The following is a 21,944-nucleotide window of genomic DNA, read 5'->3' on the forward strand; positions in this document are numbered from 1 at the left end:
CTTATGTTTTTATTTTTATAAACAGGCAAGCTCAGGTGAGGCACCACCACCTGTCAATCTCTAGTATCCACACCCTTCTTCTCTCCTTTACTGACTATGATATATCATGAAGAAATACGGTTTAACCCTCTCCGTCCAACGTACATGCTTATGCCTCTGAAACAGATAAAGAAAAGCGTTGAGCCACTTGTCATAATCGATCTTCGACCTTAGGAAAGATCTTTGGCCCAAAGAAAGTTTAGAAATAACCCTCTCTGAGTGTCCGCGATGTGTCGTACGATGTGTACGATGTTGGTGGGAGGTGTGCTAAATCTGCCCAGTTGAAGAAGTTGGTGACCGAAGGCCTTTGCTCGATTATTTGGAAGAGTACTGTTTAATTCCCAAAGCCCGCCTTTATTGCTCTTCTGTTTCTTGCCATCTGCCTCAGTGGCAGAAACCTTGGTGCCCATGCATCCTGGCCTGACTGCAGCAAGGCTTTGACGTGAGACAGAACAAGTTAGGTTACTCTCTTGAGTGTCTCGTTCTATTTCCTGCACGGGCTCTTGAGGAACAGCCCAAGCAGGGGATTTCAGTCTGATTTATTGGACACCCTGCCCCCAATCTCTCCTTGTCATTTGACCCTAAGGGTCCCCTCCTCTCAATGGGACTTGACTCATTCTTCAATCTCTCCTTTGTCTAGGACATCCCCCCCTCCTTTTAAGTGGGGGTGGAGGAGGTGCAAGGGTTCCAGGGCCAGGGGAGGGCTTTGAGCTACAATGGGAGTCCCATTCACTAGGAGAGCCTCAGCCCTGCTGAGTGATTTGCCTTCATTAACTGAAGGGTCCCCGCTGTATTCTTTGAAGAAAGGTTATCATTGTTCTTGTTTGCACAGATGAGCTGACTGATAGCTAGCTAGTCAGGTGCCCGCCACAGAGGAGGCATTGTCCAGGCGATCATTGAGAAACCTCTGCCAGCCTGTTCTCCTGTACCCCTCTGGTCATTATTGTCTTGAGAGGGCTGGGGTGGGGGGGAGGTGGCTACTGGTACAGCCTACAGGGCCTTAGCACTTGAAAATAACTGCTAGCCTTTGTGCAGCCTAAGTCAGCCAGCCAGTCAGTCACCGAGAGAGGCATGCTGGGAAGGAAATGAGCGGGCTAACACACGCCCGCTGGGACAGCACCCCTCGGCATCCTCAGAAGAGCAGCATCAGGAGCCCCTCAGATACCGAAGGAGGTGGTCAAGTGCCTCACGCAAAGTGGCATGCTGTCCCCATGTAGCCCGAGCTTACCCTCCCCTGCACTTTAAAGCACATGTAGGTTACCTACGGTGCCACCCAATGCGATGGGAACGTCCTGCAGGTACTTACACTGTTACTGAACAGCAACAAGGAAAATGTCTCAACATGCCCAGCATATGGAACATTTCTCCCTGAATCATTTCGATGTGAGGTTGCTGGAATCCACAGATACAGGGTGCTCACCCCTCCCTCCTGGGTACCTGTGTGTAGCATGAGGGCAGACAGACAGACAGATGTACTTACAAGTAGCCTTTGCTGTTTGTAAATTCACTGAGACCAAACAGCTTGGTTAGTTGAACACCGTTTCCTCTGTGTCTACACAGCCGCGGGAACACACGTGTCAGCATGTTCTGATCTAATCATTTTACAACCTTTGTCTGCCTTCAGCTCAGAAAGGAGAGACCAGACATGTTTTATGATGCCTGCTGTGTGTGGGGGACCCCCCCCCTTTAAATACCGAAAGAACAAGTGTAGGTTAAAATCTTTTTCATCAAAATTCCCACGGGAGTCTCGGCTCCCCCTTCTTAATGCCCTGATCTGTGTCTTAAGTACTTAGCCGAGACAGTGCAAGACCCCAAGGCCCTCTCACCCCTCTGTTACATCTGAGTCCACCCTTCTCCTTAATGCTCCGAGAGGCTGGCACCAGTCCTCAGATGCATGTGGGGGTCCTTGCTCATCCACTTGCTGGGAATCCGCTGTTGATACTGTCAATACCAGAGGCTCAGGGAGATGCCTTGTGGCTGTCAGGCTGGGGGCTGGGAGGCCCCCTGTGTTACCCAATACTAATTCATCCCCAAGGCCGCTGCCAGTTGGCATCTAGCACATTGGGAGTTGCCCGCGTGGGAACCTGTGACAAGTAGGTTCTTAGACATTCACCTCCAGCGACAAAGAGCAGGTGGGGGCTTTCATTTCCAGTCTGACTGGCTGTGCCTCCTACCCCGCCCTTTTGAAAGGAGATTCTGTGGGTGGCCTGCTGAGATCTCCTGGCAGAAGAGCCCTGAAGTTCCCAGAACACTGCGTAGAACCTGTAGGGTAAAGGTCAAGCCTGAAGAGTCTGCGGACTTCCTGGAGTCCTCAGAGCCCCCACTCCTGCAACTGTCACAGTGGAGCTTCAAATGTGAAATTCTGTTCTGAAAGGTTTCCCTGGTTAGATGGTACCTCGGAGGCACCTCAGCAGAGTACAGCTTTAAAAAGAAATAGAAGTGTAATTTCCTCTCCACCTAAACATAACATATGTAAGTTGTGGAAGATCTGCATTATACATATACATACATACATACACACACACACACACATATACATGTATACATATACATATATATGTATGTGTATGTGTGTATGTATATATAACATATATGTATATATTACACATATAACACATTGTGTGTATGTGTATATATATGTATATACACACACATATATGTGCATATTTATGAGACAGTGCATATACGCATGAGAGAAAACCCTCCATTCATTAATACATTTGTTGCCTTGGCTATAGCCCAGTGGTAGAGTGCTTGCTGAGCTTGTCTAAGGTCCTGGTTTAGTCCCCAACACAATGTAAGAGACAGAGAGAGAGACAGAGAGAGAGAAAGACAGACAGAAAGACAGAGAGACAGAGAGAGGAAGAGACAGAGAGAGATACAGAGAGGGAGAGACAGAGAGACAGAGAAAGACAGGAGAGAGAGAGAGAGAGAGAGATTAGCTCAGTGGTCCAGTCTGCGAGGTGGTTCTCTTCCTTGGTCTTTCATCCTGGAAAAGACTTGATGTTTTAGGCTGTGATCCTATCACTGGGGGCGAACTCTGCCAAAGAGAGTAGAAAGCCCCCTCTTTTGAGAACATTTCCTAGAAGCTGCCCCATTGACTAGAACTGGTGACAGTGCATGCCCCACTCCAAGGAGAAGCCAACTTTGACTTCTTGGCCGAGTGCCCAGACACATGAATTTCCTAGTGGAGACCCTGGATATTGGGGCCACGAATTACTTGCTTACAAAGAGTATGGTTTTCTATTTTCTAAGAGAATGAAGAGATTGGCTGGTTTAGATTTAGTGTGAAATCATGGCAGCCAGAAACCTTCGGTGTCAATTTTAATTAAAACGCAGCTCAGTGGCTCTGAGGAGGCTCCTCAAGTGAGCCTGGCTCCAAGCAGCAGGTACAGCAGCTCGGCCTGGCTGGAGGGCAGCGAACTCTCAGCAACACGGCGCGTTTTAATCACCATTTTATTTATTATTATTGATTTTCTACAGCGATCGGGCTCGCCAACTCTTCTTTTCCATCAGCAAAGGTCCCAGAGTCCCCGTGCCTAGCTTAATGCTTGAACACTAGGGTCATTGCTGTCCTGGGAGAGGGGGTTATTGAAGGGAATGGGTGTCGACTCAAGACACGGGTGTCAGCCCTGCAGCGGCTTCTGTCTTAACCAATCCCAGGTGGCGGCCCGCACTGGCGAGATCGGGGTGAGAAGGCGTACTCAGGCTATGTCCAGGTCTGCGAGCAAGCGGAGGAGCAGGTTTTCTTCTCTCTGGGGCCTAGACACTACCTCCAAAAAGAAGCAGGGGCGCCCAACCATCAACCAGGTAGGTCCCAGAGTCAACACAAAGGATCCACCCACCAATGTTGCTTCTGTGTTGGTCGATGTGTGCCTGCATGCATGTGCGTGTCTGTGAGTGTCCCTGTGTGTGTGTGTCTGTGTGTGAGTGTGCATGTGTATCTGTGAGGGTCCTTGTGTGTGTGTGTGTGAGTGTGCATGTATGTGTTTTTGTGTGTGTGTGTCTGTATATCTGTGTCCTTGTGTGTGTGTGTCTCTGTGTGAGTGTGCACATGTGTGTGTGTGTGTGCATGCGTGCACGTGTGTATCTGTGAGTGTCCTTGTGTGTGTGTCTCTTTACTGACATTTTAAATCAACTCGACACTTTAGTTCTGCCAGACAGTTTTTAAAAAGTAGTTTATAGCCCAAACATGGCGCTGTGCCATTAGTCTGTCACCGACATCCATCCACCTGCCCCCTACCCAAACTCTGGTTAATTACAGACCTACCAAAGAAAGTGCAGACTTCCCGTGAGTCCTCAGAACAGAGCAGGCTCCATAGGAGGCCAAGTGAACATTAAATGTAGTCTTCATAAGCCATCTCTGATGCTGGATCAAAGGCAACCTGCGGGGAAGTGTGACCGGCCGTTTCTTTGCCTCTGAGATTTGGAAGGTAGCCTTAAATGGGCAGCTCCTTGGCCTATAGGAACGAGGACCCAGGAATTCGAGGATACCATGGCTGCTTCTACTCAGATCCAAGCCTGACAGGATCCTGTACTCACTTGGTCTGGGCTGATGCTTGGTGGAGCCCTGTGTAACAGGGCCCAGTGGCCTTTCTCTTCACTCTTCTAGCTGAGGCCTCTCTCCAGCTGCTGTCGGTCCCCATGACTGTCCTCTGTCCCCATTGACATCGGGAAGTGAATGCCCTCCAAGTACTTGGACGAGGGACTCGGGTCTCTTTGGATTGAGTCTTCATTTCGTGGACTACCGTGGTGTGCACAGCCCAGAGCTCAACATTTGTGAGGCTGTGACCAGATCACCAGTGTAATCCACATGTGATGATGCCCTTGAGCAAAGCTGACTGGATCACAGCATTCCCTTACGGTTAACTCTGAGAATTGCAGCCGACAGCTTCCTTAGGGATGGAGTTGTAGTTAGTCCTGAAGACTGCTGTCCTGCGTTTCCCAATTGGCCAACACTCTCCCCTTTGAAACATGGCATTTTCTGTCCTGATGGCCCCTGAAGGAGACCAGTTAAGTGTGTGATGCATGCGGGCGTGAGCAGCCTGCACTTTTTAATCTTCAGGAGAGGACAGACCTGGCACAGTCAAGATCCGGAGGCTCTCTGCCTCCCCTTCAGAAGGAGGCCATTAGCATCAGCATCTCCTCCAGACTTACGTTCTATCAAAACTCTTGGTTTATATGGCCTTATCATCTGGGCATCCATCAGGTTACACTGTAGCCTACCGAAATGTGTAACCGAATTTCAATAGATGTCAGCAAACATCTTCACAATATGTTTTTAAATCATTCTTATAATTCCTAAAGTAAATTTTTACAAAGTCTTTCTTAGACATAAATACTATGATAGAAATTTCATCACTAATTCAGGACTCTGAATTAGTTTCTGAAGCTTCATTTTTACTGGAGACACACACACACACACACACACACACACACACACACGCACGCACGCACGCCAATCACATGCTCATTTAATAACCTGCATATAGAATTTTATTATGTCTGTGTTTGGGTATTGATCATTTTTGTAATGTCTTTAAGTTACATAATACATAAAATTTCAAAAAATACTTTTCTGGTATTTAAATTAAAACCAAAACCCTTTTCTACCTCTTATAAAAAACACCAAAGCTGTAAATATGTTCTCCAACTCTCCTGAAGGATGTGATTGTGTAATTATGGGTAAGTGACTGCCTTGGTCGTGAGAGAAAATCTTCTCTCTGAATGAGCCTTGTTTATTCATTCTTGTGATCTATCTTTTAAACTGGATTATTCACGTCTGACAACAAACCATTTCTTTATGTGTGAGCTATTGAAGGTGCGTGAAGTTTGACCTGATTCTTGTGGTTTGCCACCCTAAATTGTGACATACTCTGGGATCCAGGAGCGCCTGAGCCCCGCTGTGGTTTCCGAAATCCTCTCCCATCATTCAGTGTCCTGTGCTTCCTTTGTCCTGTTGACCAGATTTCCCTTTTTTAAGATGACGCTTTTGTCTATGCAGGTGTTTGGAGAGGGGACCGATGCTGTAAAGAGATCTTTAGAGGGAATATTTGATGACTCTGTTCCAGATGGCAAGGTAAAAATCAACACGTATTCACACACAAGGGCATCAGCCCGTGCGCGGTGCTGATTTGGGGGAAACTAAAATTCAGTACACTCAGTATGAAAGACTGAAGCGATCAGGTTCTTACAGACGATCTTTAACAGGTTACCACGAGGTGGGGAAAACCATTAAATCTCGGTGCTAATAAGAGCATTTCCCTGCTGACATAACGTTTTCCAAATGTGTCATCTGCCGTTTAAGATTCCAACTAGAATATAAGATTTGAGTTCTGAGTTAGCTGAATACTTTGTGTCATTTCTAATTCCTTCTTATGTACAACTTTTATTCCCAAGAGGTGACCTCACTCTCTGCCCACACAAGCTATGTTGTTCCCATTAATTTCAAAGGAGTGTTCTGATAGTATGTTCCTCCTCCTCCTCTTCCTCCTCTTCTTCCTCCCCCTTTTCCTCCTCCTCTCCCCCTCCTCTTCTAAATTTGTTTGCCTCCCAAGTCTAATACTCAGGTATGACTCAGCCTTATGCTTGAATTTAATAGGGGCTTTCAAACTGTCACGATTAAAACCCCAGAAAGACACTGATTTCCCCATAGCCACTTTTTGTAGCCTTGCTAAAAACAAAAAAGGGCACCTCCTTTTCCAGAACCCCAGTTCCACTTCCCTTGTGGTTCTAGTGCTGACAGCACAACATTGTTGTGATTTCCTGGTTTCCATACCCAGGATCAGTGCAGCAGAATTCAGCTGTTGGTTACCAAGCAACCAAGTAATATTAGTCAGCAGTGTCTGAGCCCAGTGTTCTGGAAGGATCTGATCCACAGAATCCAGAGTACGGTGGAGTTCTTGGTATTGGAGGGAACTGGGGAGTAATGGTGACAGGAGAGGCCTTTCTTTACTCAGACTTCCCGGATGTGCCATCCTGGGTCTGGAGGTGGCTAGCTCAGGGAATACATTCCCATGGCCCCCTCTGTGAATAATTGTTCATGATGAAATTAAATTCCTGCACATCTATGCAATCCAAGCATACTTTTAAATACTTACTTTGTCATATCTGAAGGTGGCCTGTTTTGCCTGTATTATCCATTTAAAGTGATGCATCATCATTTCTTTCACAGGGGGTATAGGGATGACAAAGTTCCTTGTATGTCTGTGTTTGCCAATTTTTTCTAGGCTACCTGTTTAAATTCAGTTTCCTTCCCGGCATTTTGCCTTGCCTCAAAGAGCAGTTTAGGTGCACATCCAGGGTTGATCCAGTGCTAAGGGGCTCTTATTTGATGGGGTATGTGGGGGCAGCCTGGGAAGGTCCCAGTCATAGGTAAAGGAGTGTCGGAAGCGATGGCTTTGGGGCAGTTCTTTCCCTGGAGTTTGGCTTCTTTGTGGAAGCAGCAGAGTTCAAAAGCAGGGCCGAGACTCTTCCACAACTCGGTTTCTCTCACAAAGGCCTTCCTCATTCCTGGACCCCATTATCGGCATGAATGGAAGCCGTTTTTACCGCCTCCCAGCAGTTACTGAGAAATCTGTCTCTTCTTGTAGGCTGCTACTACTTTCAACCTTGTTCTTGGGAATCTGTAGATCCATAGTGGCTTAGGTTATAAACCCCTAATAAAACCACGTCGTTGATATACTGAGTATCAAGTACATCGGCATTACAACAATCTAACGCATCTCTCCCTGCTTATTCGACGGGGCTCCTAAGGGATCATCTGTCCGCCTCAGGATGCTTTGTGCTCTGGCTAGTCTTGCTTAGGTTCAGCCCAGCTGAACACGGCCTTCCCAACGTTCACACGTCTCCCTACCCTCAGTCAGCGTGGCTGAGGAGACAGTCATGATCCTGAGGAGGATCACTGTGAGGAACCTTGAAGCTCTTTGAACTCCATCGGGATATGGCCTTGTTCCTCCCAGGGTTGTCCTGGTGGCCCAGGGAGTACACTGGACGCTGCTGCTTGTCAACCTGTGGTGCCTGGATATTATCTTTATGAACACAGTTCCCTTGGGGGCTCCTTGTTGCTTTGCAGTATAAAATGGTAGATATTCTTGCTGATGGAATTTTCTGCTCAAAATTCAGAGTGCCTTTGTGGAAGAGGCATTGGGCTGAACCGAATGATTTTGCTCTCTGCTCATCCATACCATGCTCACATCATGGCTGTAGACAATGTGGGGGCATGCGCCCTGTGTCCTGAGTCACGGGCTGCCTGCCTTTCTTCTCATAAAACTCCTTTCTCAATAGCTGTCTCCCCCAGGCGTCTCCTCCCTCCCAGCGGGGGTCCCTCCTTCCAGCCTAGGCTGTTTCCCCCGGGTTTAGGTAATCTGGGCATCTGAAGTCATTAGAGGTGGACCACGGCAGCCAGTGCTGATGACTTTGCTTCTTATCACAGAGGGAGAAGGAAGTGGTCTTACCCAGTGTCCACCAGCACAATCCTGACTGTGACATTTGGGTCCATGAATATTTCACTCCATCCTGGTTCTGTCTACCCAACAATCAGCCAGCCTTGACGGTTGTTCGGCCGGGGGACACTGCGAGGGACACCTTGGAGCTCATTTGCAAGGTACATGGCTCTTCAGGTTGTTCTGCTGAGAAGAGCAGAATCGGGGGAGGCGGGGCCTCTTCTCCACCTCCCGTGGGCACAGTCTGAGGGAGGAGGCTGGGTATGCCTGGCACCTGTGGGCACTGTCTGAGGGAGGAGGCTGGGTATGCCTGGCACCTGTGGGCACAGTCTGAGGGAGGAGGCCGGATATGCCTGGCACCTGTGGGTACTGTCTGAGGGAGGAGGCTGGGTATGCCTGGCACATGCAGGCAGCCCTGCATTCCTTCACGACAGCATGCACCATGTGTAAGCAGTGAGTGTCTGAGTGAGGAGGAGGGAACCTCTTCCGAGTGCTTCATCTCCATGTCCCAATGTCATAGGTTTATAATGAATACACCACCTCTCCCTGTACACTGTGTAGAGAACAAAGATGAAGAGTGAAGCTTGTCAGGACTGAGAATGCAAAACCCACCGCTGTGGACACTCTGCTGCTTGCCCTTCTGTTTTTCTACACGCTCGCACATACATGCATCCAGTCGTATCACCCCATTTTGCCAACTGGTGTTTGAATAGTAACCGGTACACCAGGGACATCTTTAGGTTAGGGAAAATCTGAAGTGAGTTTGACACGATGGGAAGTTCCTCTTTCTGGAGACAGGGAACCATCGTGCGTTTTCTAACTAGATGGTGATTGGCTTCATTCCGCTTTTGCCTCACAATGCGGAAACGCCTCCATCTTCTCCAAGGGGAGCCTCTCCACAGCTGGGCATGGCCCTTGAGTGTCAGCAGGAAGAGGGAAGTCACCATTCTCGAACGCTGGGTTTTACTTTTCCAAACACAGCAGCATCTGTGGTCTCAGCCGATCACATCACGACTGAAAAGGAACATCACTTTCCTGCTTTGCGGATACAGGAAGCGAGGCTCCAGAAGCCTTAGGTACTTGGCCAAGCTCACATCACAATCAGAAAGGACAGGAAGGTCAGCCAAGTGAGCGTGGAGGGACAGCCCTGTTCACACTGACCCCAACCGGCATGTGTGCAGTTGTGACAGGTGAACACTCAGAGACTCTCAGAGTGTTAGTCTGGGAGAAGGACGGTGCACAAGGCTCCGAGAATATATTCTTAGGAAAGTCAACTTCCACGGGGCTCCAAAAATAGAAATCTTTTTTATCCTAATTTTATTCTAGAACCATTTGGGTGAACAAAAATTGACATTTTAAAAGCCGTGTTCATTCAACACATGATTTGTAAATATTGAATAATTTCACTCTCTCAACACACATGTTGTGATTACGCTACCAGAAATTTATATATGCCTTTAAAAAAAATCACTGATGCCTAACACAAGAAATATAGCTAATATAAGAAATATAGCTGTTCATGTGAATGAGGGGGGGAATAATCTGCTACATACAAGACGTTTCAACAGCCTTACGTGCAGAAAAGTAGATCAACTCGCTGTTTGAGGACAAAGCTAAAATCGGCCCCCACATAGGCATTAAAAATAAGTGATAGCACTCACACATGTCAGTTCTTTCGTGCACGCGAGTTCTAGCTTTCGAACACAATGGCATCTCTGTTCATGGCTTTTCGTTTTAATTACTTAACAAGGTCGGCCTTCTGAGGATTCCCGTGTTCCTTTATTTATAGCTGAGCACAGTTCTTTAGAGAACGGCTAATATTCCGCAGAGCTGTGGGAGTTGTTCTTAGTTGTTGGAAGTTGAACCCTAGCATTTTTGCACAAGCCGAGTCTTAGAAGGTGTTTCCGGGGGAGTGACATAGCCGTGGAGCGTCCTTGAGGAACTAAAAATCAAGCCATAGTTTTGGAGTGGCCATGCTTTCGTGGGGAATTGGTCGGTAGGAAGGACGATGAATTAGTTGGATCATTTTTTTTTTTAAAGAAGCATTTAGCCTTTCTAGAAACTACAAGGAACTAAAAGGTAATGTCACTTCTGTCCTGTAGATATGATCATCAAATGATACTGTCACCCTGTTCCTCTAGTTTTTAGTTTCTTACTGAGTTCCCATGGGCATCCTTAAGGTACAAGTCCCTTTCTGGGACATGGGACAAAAACGGATCATCCTGCCCAGTGTTCCTGGGTCTCCCCTTTCCCTGTCAAAACATAAAAATACGACAGCACCACGTACATGCATATGGCTCTCGAGTTTAAAAATGGGAAACCTCCACCTTTAAGAAACTTATGGTCTCCAGAGAAGCGTCTACATAGGATAAATTATGTAGTGTGCTCAGACTTGGGTGTCTGTAATTGGTGGAGCCATTTTACCCTTGTGGATGGAGAGGGGAGAGAGGGTGTGGGGCGAGTGATGAAGTGATCTAGTATAACGGCGAATGCGTCTTTTACGTCATTACTGTTGAGCTCTGCATTGGCGATGGATGCTGTTCCTAATATCTAATCATCAATTTCTTCTCTCTGTCTCTTGCATTAGCTCATTCTCTTTCCTATCCTCTGACCCACATCATTTCACCTCAGTTTGCCATCTGCCATCCATCCGATCACCAGTCAAGTTCTGGTGTAGTAAATGTTTCAAGATATACATTTCATGTAGCTGAGATGACTGTCAAACGTAGCCAGTGACCATGTCAGCCTATGTTTTTTTTTTTTTAAATATATTCAGATTATTGCAATTATAAAAAGTTGCAAAGACGATCCATTCTTTCATCGTTACTCTTATTGTTCATGTATGACCGTGTGTTGTTATGTGTGTATCTGTTCACCGTGTATGTGTAGGCCAAAGGACCACCCTCCAGTGCCATTTTCAGGGACACAGTTCACCTCCTTTGAGTTAGGGTTTCCCATTGTCCTAGACCCCACAGAGTAAGCTAGAGATCGGCTGGCCAGCTAGCCCCAGGGATGGCCCTGTCCCCAGTCCCAAACCCTGGGGTCAGAGTGACACGCCATCACTCCTAGAAGTTTTATATAGTTCTTGAAGTGGGCCTCGGGTCTCACGCTCACAAGGCACCCACTTCCCAACTCAGCTGTCTCCCCAACCCAATTCTTCCGCATTTCGGTGGCTTGAACTATTTATTAAAAGGAACTACATAGCTACTTAATCCTTTGAAATAATTATAGTAAAATCTGAGGTTTTTTTTTTTTTTTTTTTTTGTGTGCCAACTAAACTTGCCCAGTCGTAATATTTATTTTACGGCACAATTTACAGCTGGGCTTTCTTGACTCAAAGCGGATATAATGCTAAGTGGTTTGAGTAAACATACTCTGGAAAGCAAATTTGTACTATTTAATGCCCCCCCCACCTCCCCCAATGGAATTCCTCTTGCAAGAACATTTTCTCTTGAATGTTTTGCAAAGTCAAAACGAGCCAGACGCTCACCGACCGTTCATCACTATTCTCTAACACTTGGATCCTTTGGGCATAAACAGTGTTATGAGCGTGGTCGTAGTTCTGCCTGCTCTGATGCGGAAGTTCGTGATGCTCTCCTCGAGAGTCGGAAGACTGAATTAGCTCCTGCTTTACTTCAGATCACAACTCTCGAAACTTTCACTGAAGTGGGAGGACCCACAGGAAAGCTTACCTTCCACGACCTGATTTTAGAATAACTATTCACCAACCAAAAGGGTCTTTGGATCTCTTACTAAGCCCATGTAAATATTTGCTTACCTATTTATTTTGAGCCTGAGCTGTTCTCAGCGGTGAAACACTCTAGAGCGCAGGGACTGCACACATGCGCTGGTGGCACGCCAGCCTGTCGTTATTTTCACAGCCGGTAACATGTATTCACCTTTAATTTTTTAAAGTTATCAAGACGATGAGTAATAGAGAGAAGTTTGGGGATATGTGCGATGTGAGCCACGTTCTCCGTACTAAAACTCAGCTGCTGTTTGTCCTTCTCTGTGCAATTCCAAATGTCAGCAGTGTGGCACCTGGGAATGGGGACCCGGGGACGGGGGAGGGGGTCGCTCATTCTGTTCAGCGGTGCCTGACAGCTGACTGATGAGCGTCCCACTGCGGTTTGTCCCAGAATCCCCTGAGTGAGGTTAGCACAGGGCTGGGATGTCCAGAAGGAGATTGTGGAAGCCATATTCTGGTTAGGACTGTCCAGGAGTCTTTATTAAGGACAGCCGAAAAGTAGCCAAGCTGCTTTGTCCCTGTACTCAAGACCGCATGAAACTCAGTCCTCCTTCCCTTTCGCCTCAGTAGGGAACAGATGGCAAAACAAAATGTTTGCTTGTAATTAAAGGATCTGTGAAGCCCTGGGAGAGTGAGAAGTATCTCTCCCCCAGCCCCTTACAGGCACACAAGGCTCACCCATGCCCGCCCCTTCTTCTTCATCTCTGACTTCTGTAGAGAGCCAAGGCTGTCCATCCAGCCTCAGACATAGTGAAGGGGAAGCCAGGTGCTGGAGTGTATCAGGAATGGTGTTTATTCTGCTGCATGGATAGAAACGTCACCATCCTTGGGGCTAGAACACAGGGTGCCTTTCCCCAAGAACCAGCAGTGAAAGCAACTTTACCGTCCGCTGCATGCTGGCTGCCATGGAGCTAACTTATTCCCACTTCCTGGAAACGTGCTTTTGTGGTAATACACGACTGCCCCCTCTCTGTGCATGTATTTATTTAAAAACCTAAGGCACCACCTCCTCTGTCTCCCAGTCTCTGCACACCAGTCCTCCAAACCCAGGCTCACCCCGGAGGCCCTCAGTGATCTGACTGGTGTCTCTTCTCTTTCTGAGTGCCCGCCTGGCCCCTGCTCACAGTGTGAGCTGTGGCTGACTGAATATTAAGGGAATAATGACCGGATGCCATTTTGGCCTATGTGTTTATGTATATTGGCAATATAAAGTAAGGGTTTATACCCACCTTAATACATCTCACTTATTAAAAGATAATTCTTATCACAGGACATTGAGAGATTTTTTTATCACGTTACATAAAATTGAAATTTTATTTTAAAAACTTGAGAAATTTCAAATTTATGTAGAAGTGAGATGGTGTACTAAATCCCCAAGTACCCGTTGTATAGGATATATAATTACCATGTTTCACTGGTTTGTTTATTCTGCCTCCAGGTGTGGATGATTTTGGAAGCAAATTCCAAACAGCTTTTCACTTCCTGGCTAGTATTTTAGGGAGCTTTTTTCAGACGATAACGGCACTTTAAAACTCAGTTTACCCATTTAAGTATCTCCTCTCTTGTGTTATAATTTCACATCGTCTTGTAACATTTGAAAAGCGTGTTTCTTTTCTTCCACGTGTCTTCTTGGCTGTGTATTGAAAAAAAATATTTATAAACCCATATTGTCACGCTATCTCTTCTGTAATCAGGTTGACTCGAGGATGGCTTTTTAGAGAGAGTAGGTACATCGAGCTATCATCCCAGAGGAACAGCAAGGCCCTGAGAACTCTAACCCCCAAGCCGTTCGATGTGCTTCCCAGGTTGGAGGCATTAATTACCTGCATAGCCCAAGGGAGTCCCATTCTGGGCATCTAAGCAGGACTGGGATTCAGACCCCTTGCTAGTGTGCTGACGTGCTTAGAGTGAGCCTCTAAGTCTTGTGCTGGGGCCCGGCCTCCTCTCGCTGTAAATCCTTCCTCCCTTCCTCGTCACCATGTGAGTGTGTGAAGTGCAGCAGCTTCTTTAATAGACTTCGTTGAAAAACCAAACCGAGCACATGGCAAAGAGTGTGCGACTCACTTTTCTGCATTGAATTTCGGGATCCCTGTAACGTTTTATTAATGGGTTCAAGGTCTGATTTGTATTCTAACCTTTTGGGTATAGAAACCTGCCACCCACCCCCATCCCCGATGCCCTTGGGAAAGGAGATAACAAGCCCTCTCGCTCTTGAGGACATAATCGCGCCCGTTTACCACTGAATCGCCATTTTCCTTCCTTCCCATCCTAGGCACACCAACTGGACCATTCCGCCCATTACCTGCGCCTGAAATTTCTGATGGAGAACAAGATGCAGTTCTATGTCCCGCAACCCGAGGAGGACATTTACGAGCTGGTAATGTTTACGGCCACTGTCTGTGTTCACTCTGTTCGAGATCATTTTTACACTGTGCTTGTACTTGTGGTAATTGTAGCTGGTGGAGTGGAACAAGTTCTGAAATGAAGGGGCTTCCTTCAGAGCTCCAAGGCTGGTGGAAATAACCTTGCCTAACACAGGAACCCCAGAGTGGAAAGTCGCCTTTGCTTGTCCTGAAAGCCGGGCTGCCCACCGAAGACCACAGATAGCCCAGATAAGAGCCCAGTCCTCAGGACCAACCCCGCTGAGCACGTTTCTTTGTAATTGCTTACTCTAAGATCAGTTGGCGGTTGTCACAGTGAAAGTGCTCCAGTTTTGCACAGCTTCTCCATTCAGAGCTGATGGGTTAAATCTTGTGGGTGTAACACCCCCACCCCTGCCTCCCCGCACATCCAGCTGATACATCACTCAGCTTGCAGAGACTGCGTTCATACAGATCCTTGGAGACATCTGTGGTTGACTGACTTTCTGTAGAGGTAGGGAACTTGGTTTTTCATCTGGGCCTGAGCTTACATCAGTTCTGCTTACTAAGCCCAGGGGCCTGGCAAACAGTAAGACACCAATACTGAACGTTCTGGGACTTTACAAAGGGCGGGAGAATGGTTTCTCGGTAGGTGTTAGTGGTTGTCACCGTGGTAACCACTGGCAGGTTCCTTTTAGCAGAACTGTGTACTTTTCAGTTCCAATAAACAATGGTTTGGGGAATAAGGGCCTCTTTTGGAGAATGTTCTGGCCTCTTGGTACTTAGTCATCCTTCCGGGGAACACAGAACTCTTTGACATGGATATGGGGTCAAAAACAGGGGAGAGCCTCACCACAGAAAGCAGACCCGGAAGTACAGCCCAGAGGTTCCTTTTGGAAAGAGGAACCGCAGTGTAGAATTTCCTAGGGAGTGGTATTTTAGATCAACCTCTTGAACTGTACTTCTTCTATTTAGAAACTCTCACCAACCTTAAGCACACGGTTTAAAGCACTTTGACAGATACATACGGCTGTTTCCACTGCGTGAGTTATGATTCAGGATGATTCTGCCAGCTGAAAAGGTCACCCCAGATCTCTCTAAATGGTTTTTTTTTTTTAAGGAAATATGAGATTGTTCTCCTGAGACAGTCTGATCATGTTAAATGTTGGAAAAGGATCAAAGTGGGGCCGGTGTGGTGGGTGGTTGTGTGGTTAAGAACACCGTCTGCTTTTGTAGATGAGCCAGCCACGTGGTGGCTCACAACCATTGTCATTCTGATTCTGGGCTATCTCATGCCCTCTTCTGGCGTCTACAGTCACTGCACACACATGGTGCCTAAATGTGCCTGCAGGCAAAACCACTCAAATACAAAAAAATAAATATTGAAAAAGGAAAAGGACCCGAATGATTACTGCACTCTAGGCCATTGCCGACTGTTGATGGAGCAGGTCTCGTTAACAGTGAGAAGCCAAGGCGTTACTTCTAAGAATTAAATAGCCAGTTGTTTCTGTTCTGTGAACATGCACAAGGGGTCCTTTCCTTGCCCAAGAGGAAAAGCATTAGCTCAGCACTGTAGCCCGTATCCATAGCCCTCACTGCTCGGAGGCTGAGGCAGAAGAATTCCGTGACCCCCTAGGAGTTCAAGGTTAGCCTGGTGAACAGCATAGTAAGATGTTTTCTGGAGGGAAAAGAAATCGTGTGCATAGTATGGTAAACATCTGAAACTGCAGTGCTGGGAGACAAGAGGATTGAGAGCCAAAGCTTGGGGCTAGCCTCTGCCACAGTCCCGTCTTGGTGCATAACTTGTAGCTACATGATCAAAAAAGTCAGAGAGGGGCTGGAGAGATGGCTCAGTGGTTAAGAGCCCCGACTGCTCTTCCAGAGGTCCTGAGTTCAATTCCCAGCAACCACATGGTGGCTCACAACCATCTGTAAAGAGATCCGATGCCCTCTTCTGGTGTGTCTGAAGACAGCTACAGTGTACTCATATGCATAAAATAAATAAATAAATTAAAAAAAAAAGTCAGAGAGGCTAGGCCGATAACACTGTAAAAAGATCACTTCGTTTATGCCTTACAGTTTGTGAATTTTGCATACAATTAATTGCAGGGCACATAGGCAACCGACTTCCTGTATACACCAGGCGTGTGTGCTAATCAGATCCTGTACATGTCAGACATGTGTTCTATTGGGCCCTTGACATTGTATAATGTCAAGCACGTGTGCTAATTGAGCCATGGCTTTAAAGTGTTTACTACTCATATATTATTGTTGTGAACAAAAAAACTTTTAGGTTTATTTTGTCATTCTGTGTGTATGAATGTTTTGCCTGCATGTTTGTGAGTACCATGTACGTGCCTAGTACCTAAAGAAGTCACAGGGAGTCACATCCCCCTGGGACGGGAGTGACAGACAGTTGTGAGCCTCCATGTGGGTGCCGGGACTTGAACTGGGTCCCCTACAAGAGCAGCGAGTGATCCTAACCACTGAGCAAACCCTCCATCCCCCTCTCGAATCATACTTAAGCTATGGCTACTATGTGGCTTTATCCACGCGACGATGATGTTGCTCCGAGGATGGCGCTCTGCACTCAAGTCTGTTTAGGCCTATAATTGTTATGCATGTGTTATAATTAAGGAAAAACTGAAGTACAAAGGGACCATTGTGTTTTCTCTCACCCTTTGCAAAGGTCTCTGGCCCCGAGATCCCCAAGGAAGCAGTTACCAGGGTCTGGCTTATCCCAGCACCTCCGTCTCACCAAGTCCTCTAAGCTTCTTATGTTCCAGGCAGCTTCCGTGCCTGACAGAGCTTCCAGACCCCTTCCCCGTGACGCTTACAGTCACGTGGGATAGGATGTATAGACTTTCCCATGGCTTAGTTATAACAAGATGCTCAGCAAAAAATCAGTTTTAAATGATAGGCAACAGACAAGCCTTAGCAGTAGGGGTCGTAGCTACTCCGCTCGGAAATAGTGGCGAGCATAGGTGACACCCGAGGTATTAATAGCAGCTGAGATTCGAACCTGAGATAGCTGTAGTATCCACCATGAAGCCACTTCTCAGGATCGTTGTTCAGGTTGCCCCTGTGCATTCGTGGTCGAGGAAGATGCTGGGCACTCTTCTCTAAATAAATATTCAGGGTGCCTTTTCCTCTCTGTTCTAAGTTCCCAGGTCCCTAGGGTCATCTCAGGGGTCCCTGGTTTGGGATCCCTGCTTTAGAGCATTCCTCTGGGTGTGTGGTCACGCCAAGGCAGGGCCTGTCTGAGCACACCGTACTTCCTGGGAGCATATTTGTTCTCTTGCTCCCTTCTGAGCAAGTGGCAGTCTGCACGGTGCTGGCTAGCTTTGCCACCTCACCTGCATGCCGGGACACGGCTCTGCAGGACCCTGCAGGTGTCTCACGCCATGTCCTCACATATGGCCCCCCATCCCCACCCCCACCCCAAATACTTAATTCTGTCCCATCAGTAGCGGAAAGTAAGTCCTGGACTTGGAAGATCTTGGAGGGTGATGAGTATTCGTGTGTGTGGGCAGGGAGTTCTCTGAATCTCTCCCAGCAGTCATCGTGTGCCTGCTTTCCTGATTATATGCATGTAAATGATACCCATTTGGCCATTTCTTCATGACTACACAGTTGTTGGAACCAGTCCTTGGAATGGTCACAAACCTGGGGTTTAGTCTGTAGAGATAATAGCTTTTCAGATCTCACACTAAATGAGTTCTTATTAAAGGGATGGGGGAATAAAATATGCAGCCAAATTTGATTAATTCATGTATTCACCCATCTAACTAATATTTACTTAGCGTTTTTGTGCCCAGCATAATCTCTGATCCTCACAGGGTACGTGCCAGAGGCAGGGGAATCAGAAATGCACGTAGAGACCTGTCATTGACAGCAGGTTTTGAGGCTTGGAAAAGCAAGAAGTTAGGGCACAGGAAAAGAGAGGCACCATGTTGGCATGCTGAAGTGTGCCGCCATCAGAGTCAGGAGGTAAGGAGAACGAGGCATGCTCTCATGTGTTTTACAGAGAAGTGTTTCAAGGAGATGTGACATGGGTCTGGAGGAAAGGCCAGTTGGTAAAATTCCTCCCACAGAAGCACGAGCTCTGGTACCCCTGTAAAAGGTGGTAAAGTGGAGGCACCTTTATTCCCAGTGCAGGAGACAGCAGGAGCCTCAGAGCTGGCTGGCCGGCCTGGCTGAATTGTTGGGCTCCAGGCTCAGTGAGAGATGCCTAATTTGAAGTGAGAGTGATTGGGGAAGGCACTTGACACCCATCTCTGACCGCCACATGCATGTGTGCACATCCACGCACACACACATGTACATCTACATGTACAAAAGAGAGGCGAGGAACCTGGCTCACCATGAGGTGGGGAGGAAGCAGCTTAACCGGCTGTACCGTGCCGGGAGGGTAAAGTGGTGAGGTAACCAAGAGGATGGAACAACGGACAGGGGCTAAAGGGGAATGGGAGGCTGTGCAGACACAGTGCAAAGGAGAAGGGAACCCGGGAGAAAGGGCCTTCCACGTGACCTTCCACGTCTGTGGAGTCATTCAGCTGCAGACTGAGGGTCAAAAGTAACACAGAAGCAAAAGGAAAGCTCCCTGTTGTGACTTCTCTGTAACACACAGAGCAGTATACAGTTGGATGGTCGTGACCTACAGAATATGAGTAGACTGCCTCAGTTCGTATCCCCACATGATACAAAGTGAAGACAACTTGCTTATCATTTGAGTTGTATTAGGCAGGTATCAAATGCAATCTAAAGACGAGTCAAATCCACGTGAGCTGGCGAACATCGCTTTTATGCAAATACTGCACCGTCTCCCCTGAGGGAGTTGAGCGTGCATGGGTTTGGGTGTCCTGGAGGTCCTGGAGGTCCTGGAGCCAGTCCTGTGAGTTACCTAGCGATGACAACAGCTGACCTCTTCTGTAACAGACCCTTCGAGGTTGGTGTATGGCAAACTCACCATAGGGCATGGGGCAGTGGGCAGGCAGACGCCCTGCTGGCTAGGGTTTCTGCGGCTGAGGTAAGAGACCATGGTGGCTTGGGCTGGGGTGTCCAGGGGAGACAGGGAGACAGGACATGATTTCGTGAGAACCCAAGAACTGGTTAGTCAAAGCAGTGTTAAAATCTGAGCATCCTTTCCATCGAGTTTTCGAAAGGACCTGGGGGAGATGCTTCAATACTACTTTAAATGTGGAACTTGAATATGTGTGTTGCTTACCTGTGCAGAAAGTGGTTGGCTTTCAAGATAACCCAGATAACTGTGGTTTCAGAAAACACATTTTAAGACACAGAAGTTTTTTGGCTCAACCTGGCCTCAGTCTTGGGCAGCACAAGAGTGAGCGTGTGGCCCTGGCTGGTTTATATGACACTGAGACAGTGGGCACAGTGGGGAGCAGAGATTCTGAGCCAAGTGTATCCCACTGGCTGTCTGCAGAGATGGTCAGAACTGACGGGTGTATACCGCCACCTAGTGGGAAGGACTGGCTGTCACACATTACTTAAAAATAAACTACCAAGGCTCAACTTCAGCAGAGATGAACTGTGCTGTCCTGCTATGTCTTGTCAGCTTTATTTAAATAATTCCGTATTTGTAATTTTAGTGGCTGTATATCCTGATCCTTAAGTCTGTACCGCTGAAGTCTTCTAATTGGGGGATTTAATTTTGTCAACCGTTTCCGAAGTGTCTAAGTAAAACCATATTGAATTAAGCTCCCCGACACCCAGGCTGTACAGCTGGTGTTCTAACTCTAAGCCCCATCACATCATGTCACAGTATACTGAAGAGAGAAACCTGCATTTTCTTCTTCTTTTTTTTTTTTTATTTACTTAATGTATATAAGCACACTGTCGCTGTCTTCAGACACACCCAAACCCATTGCAGATGGTTGTGAGCCACCATGTGGTTGCTGGGAATTGAACTCAGGACCTCTGGAAGAGCAGTCGGTGCTCTTAACCACTGAGCCGTCTCTCTAGCCCCTGCATTTTCTTCTTGACGGAATAAAACGACATCCTGAAGAGATGGGGCAGGGGTCACCGCCACCGAGGACTTTGCTTCGATGCCCCAGAATGAAGCCCCTATTAAATTCTATGGCTTGAGATTTACTCCACTTCAAGATCAGTAATAGTTTGCATTTCTCTTTTGTCCTCAAGTTTGGATTTCAGCTTTAGGCTTTTTCCTAAGAAGGTTCACTTTCCTAACCTTGGGCCCCTTTGGGTTTCACAAGTTGGCCTGGAAATCACCACAGTGGGACAGAGAGAACCAAATCTCTGGAGCTTGCAAGACGGCATTCAGATCCTGCCCTGTCTACCCCAGCTTGACAGACTTGCTAAAACACTCTCTCACCAGCCTGCGCCCCCCATTTGTGATTGTCCCAGTCTGGGATGAGCAGACACACAGTTGAAACTCATGTCAGTTGATTTAAACATTTTCTCATGTGTGAACTATATGCTACTTTAACCTTGTGTTTATACAGAAACACATTCTAGACTGTGTTGGGTTTCTAGATAATTGATCGACTTGCGTGCTTAATTATGTAGCTAATTTTATATAGTTAAGCGGCTAACAGAGAGTCTCCTCATCCAGACAGTTTGTATCTACCCGGCCATGCTACTGTGGATTTCCTCCTGTGAGAGTGCTCTGTGAAAGCACAGAGGTGCCCATTGCTGTGAAGACGTTCACTCAGCCCATTTATAGCCCTCCCTTGATTTTGACGAGTCCCTGCCCCGGCACTAGAGGGTTTAATGATGGGGCCGTTGTGTTTCGGGTCTGTGGTGGATTAGGGTGTTATATGGAGTGGCGTGTATGCTGAGGGAGTGTGGTTAGAAACAGTGCAGTTTCTAAACCATCGCTGAGCTTGGTGATGAGAGCTGTAGGTTTCAACCCAATAAAAAGACTGATGTGGCATCTACTTTCGTTCAAGTATCAATTATGAAAAAAAAATAAGTTTACAAAATGCTGGTCAGCCCTAGGAAGCTATCTATGACAGGATCCTAATTAGCACCCCTCTCTCCGATTTGCAGCTTTACAAAGAAATCGAAATCTGTCCGAAAGTCACCCAGAACATCCACATTGAGAAGTCCGACGCGGCCGCCGATAATTACGGTAGGTTTTTGTGTCTTTGCTCTTGGGTGTTTGTGTTTCCGGTTAGAGGGTTTCATCTGTGAACAGAACGTGTGCACATTTACCATTCAATAAAAAGCCTTTGGGGCCTGTTTGAAACGACATGTCTGTCTACTGTGCTGTGAAGCACAGCCGAGCTATGAAAGAGACGCTCACCGCGGCACAGCGAGGGAAGCCGCTGGCCTTCAGTCTCTTAACCTGAATCAACGGGACTCTGCTGCCCT

General features: G+C 47.2%; 1 protein-coding gene across 1 annotated transcript in view; it reads left to right on the plus strand.

Annotated features, from left to right (window-relative positions):
* Positions 1-21,944, plus strand: part of Tiam1 (TIAM Rac1 associated GEF 1) — a 182,523-nt gene that overhangs the window by 98,933 nt on the left and 61,646 nt on the right. Inside the window, exons 9-13 of the mRNA XM_032900461.1 lie at positions 3,703-3,849; positions 6,044-6,118; positions 8,474-8,644; positions 14,504-14,608; positions 21,621-21,702. Of these exons, the coding sequence (XP_032756352.1) occupies positions 3,703-3,849; positions 6,044-6,118; positions 8,474-8,644; positions 14,504-14,608; positions 21,621-21,702 (580 nt within the window). The remainder of the gene's footprint in view (positions 1-3,702; positions 3,850-6,043; positions 6,119-8,473; positions 8,645-14,503; positions 14,609-21,620; positions 21,703-21,944) is intronic.

Source organism: Rattus rattus, chromosome 4, assembly GCF_011064425.1.
Source record: "Rattus rattus isolate New Zealand chromosome 4, Rrattus_CSIRO_v1, whole genome shotgun sequence".
Taxonomy (NCBI): domain Eukaryota; kingdom Metazoa; phylum Chordata; class Mammalia; order Rodentia; family Muridae; genus Rattus; species Rattus rattus.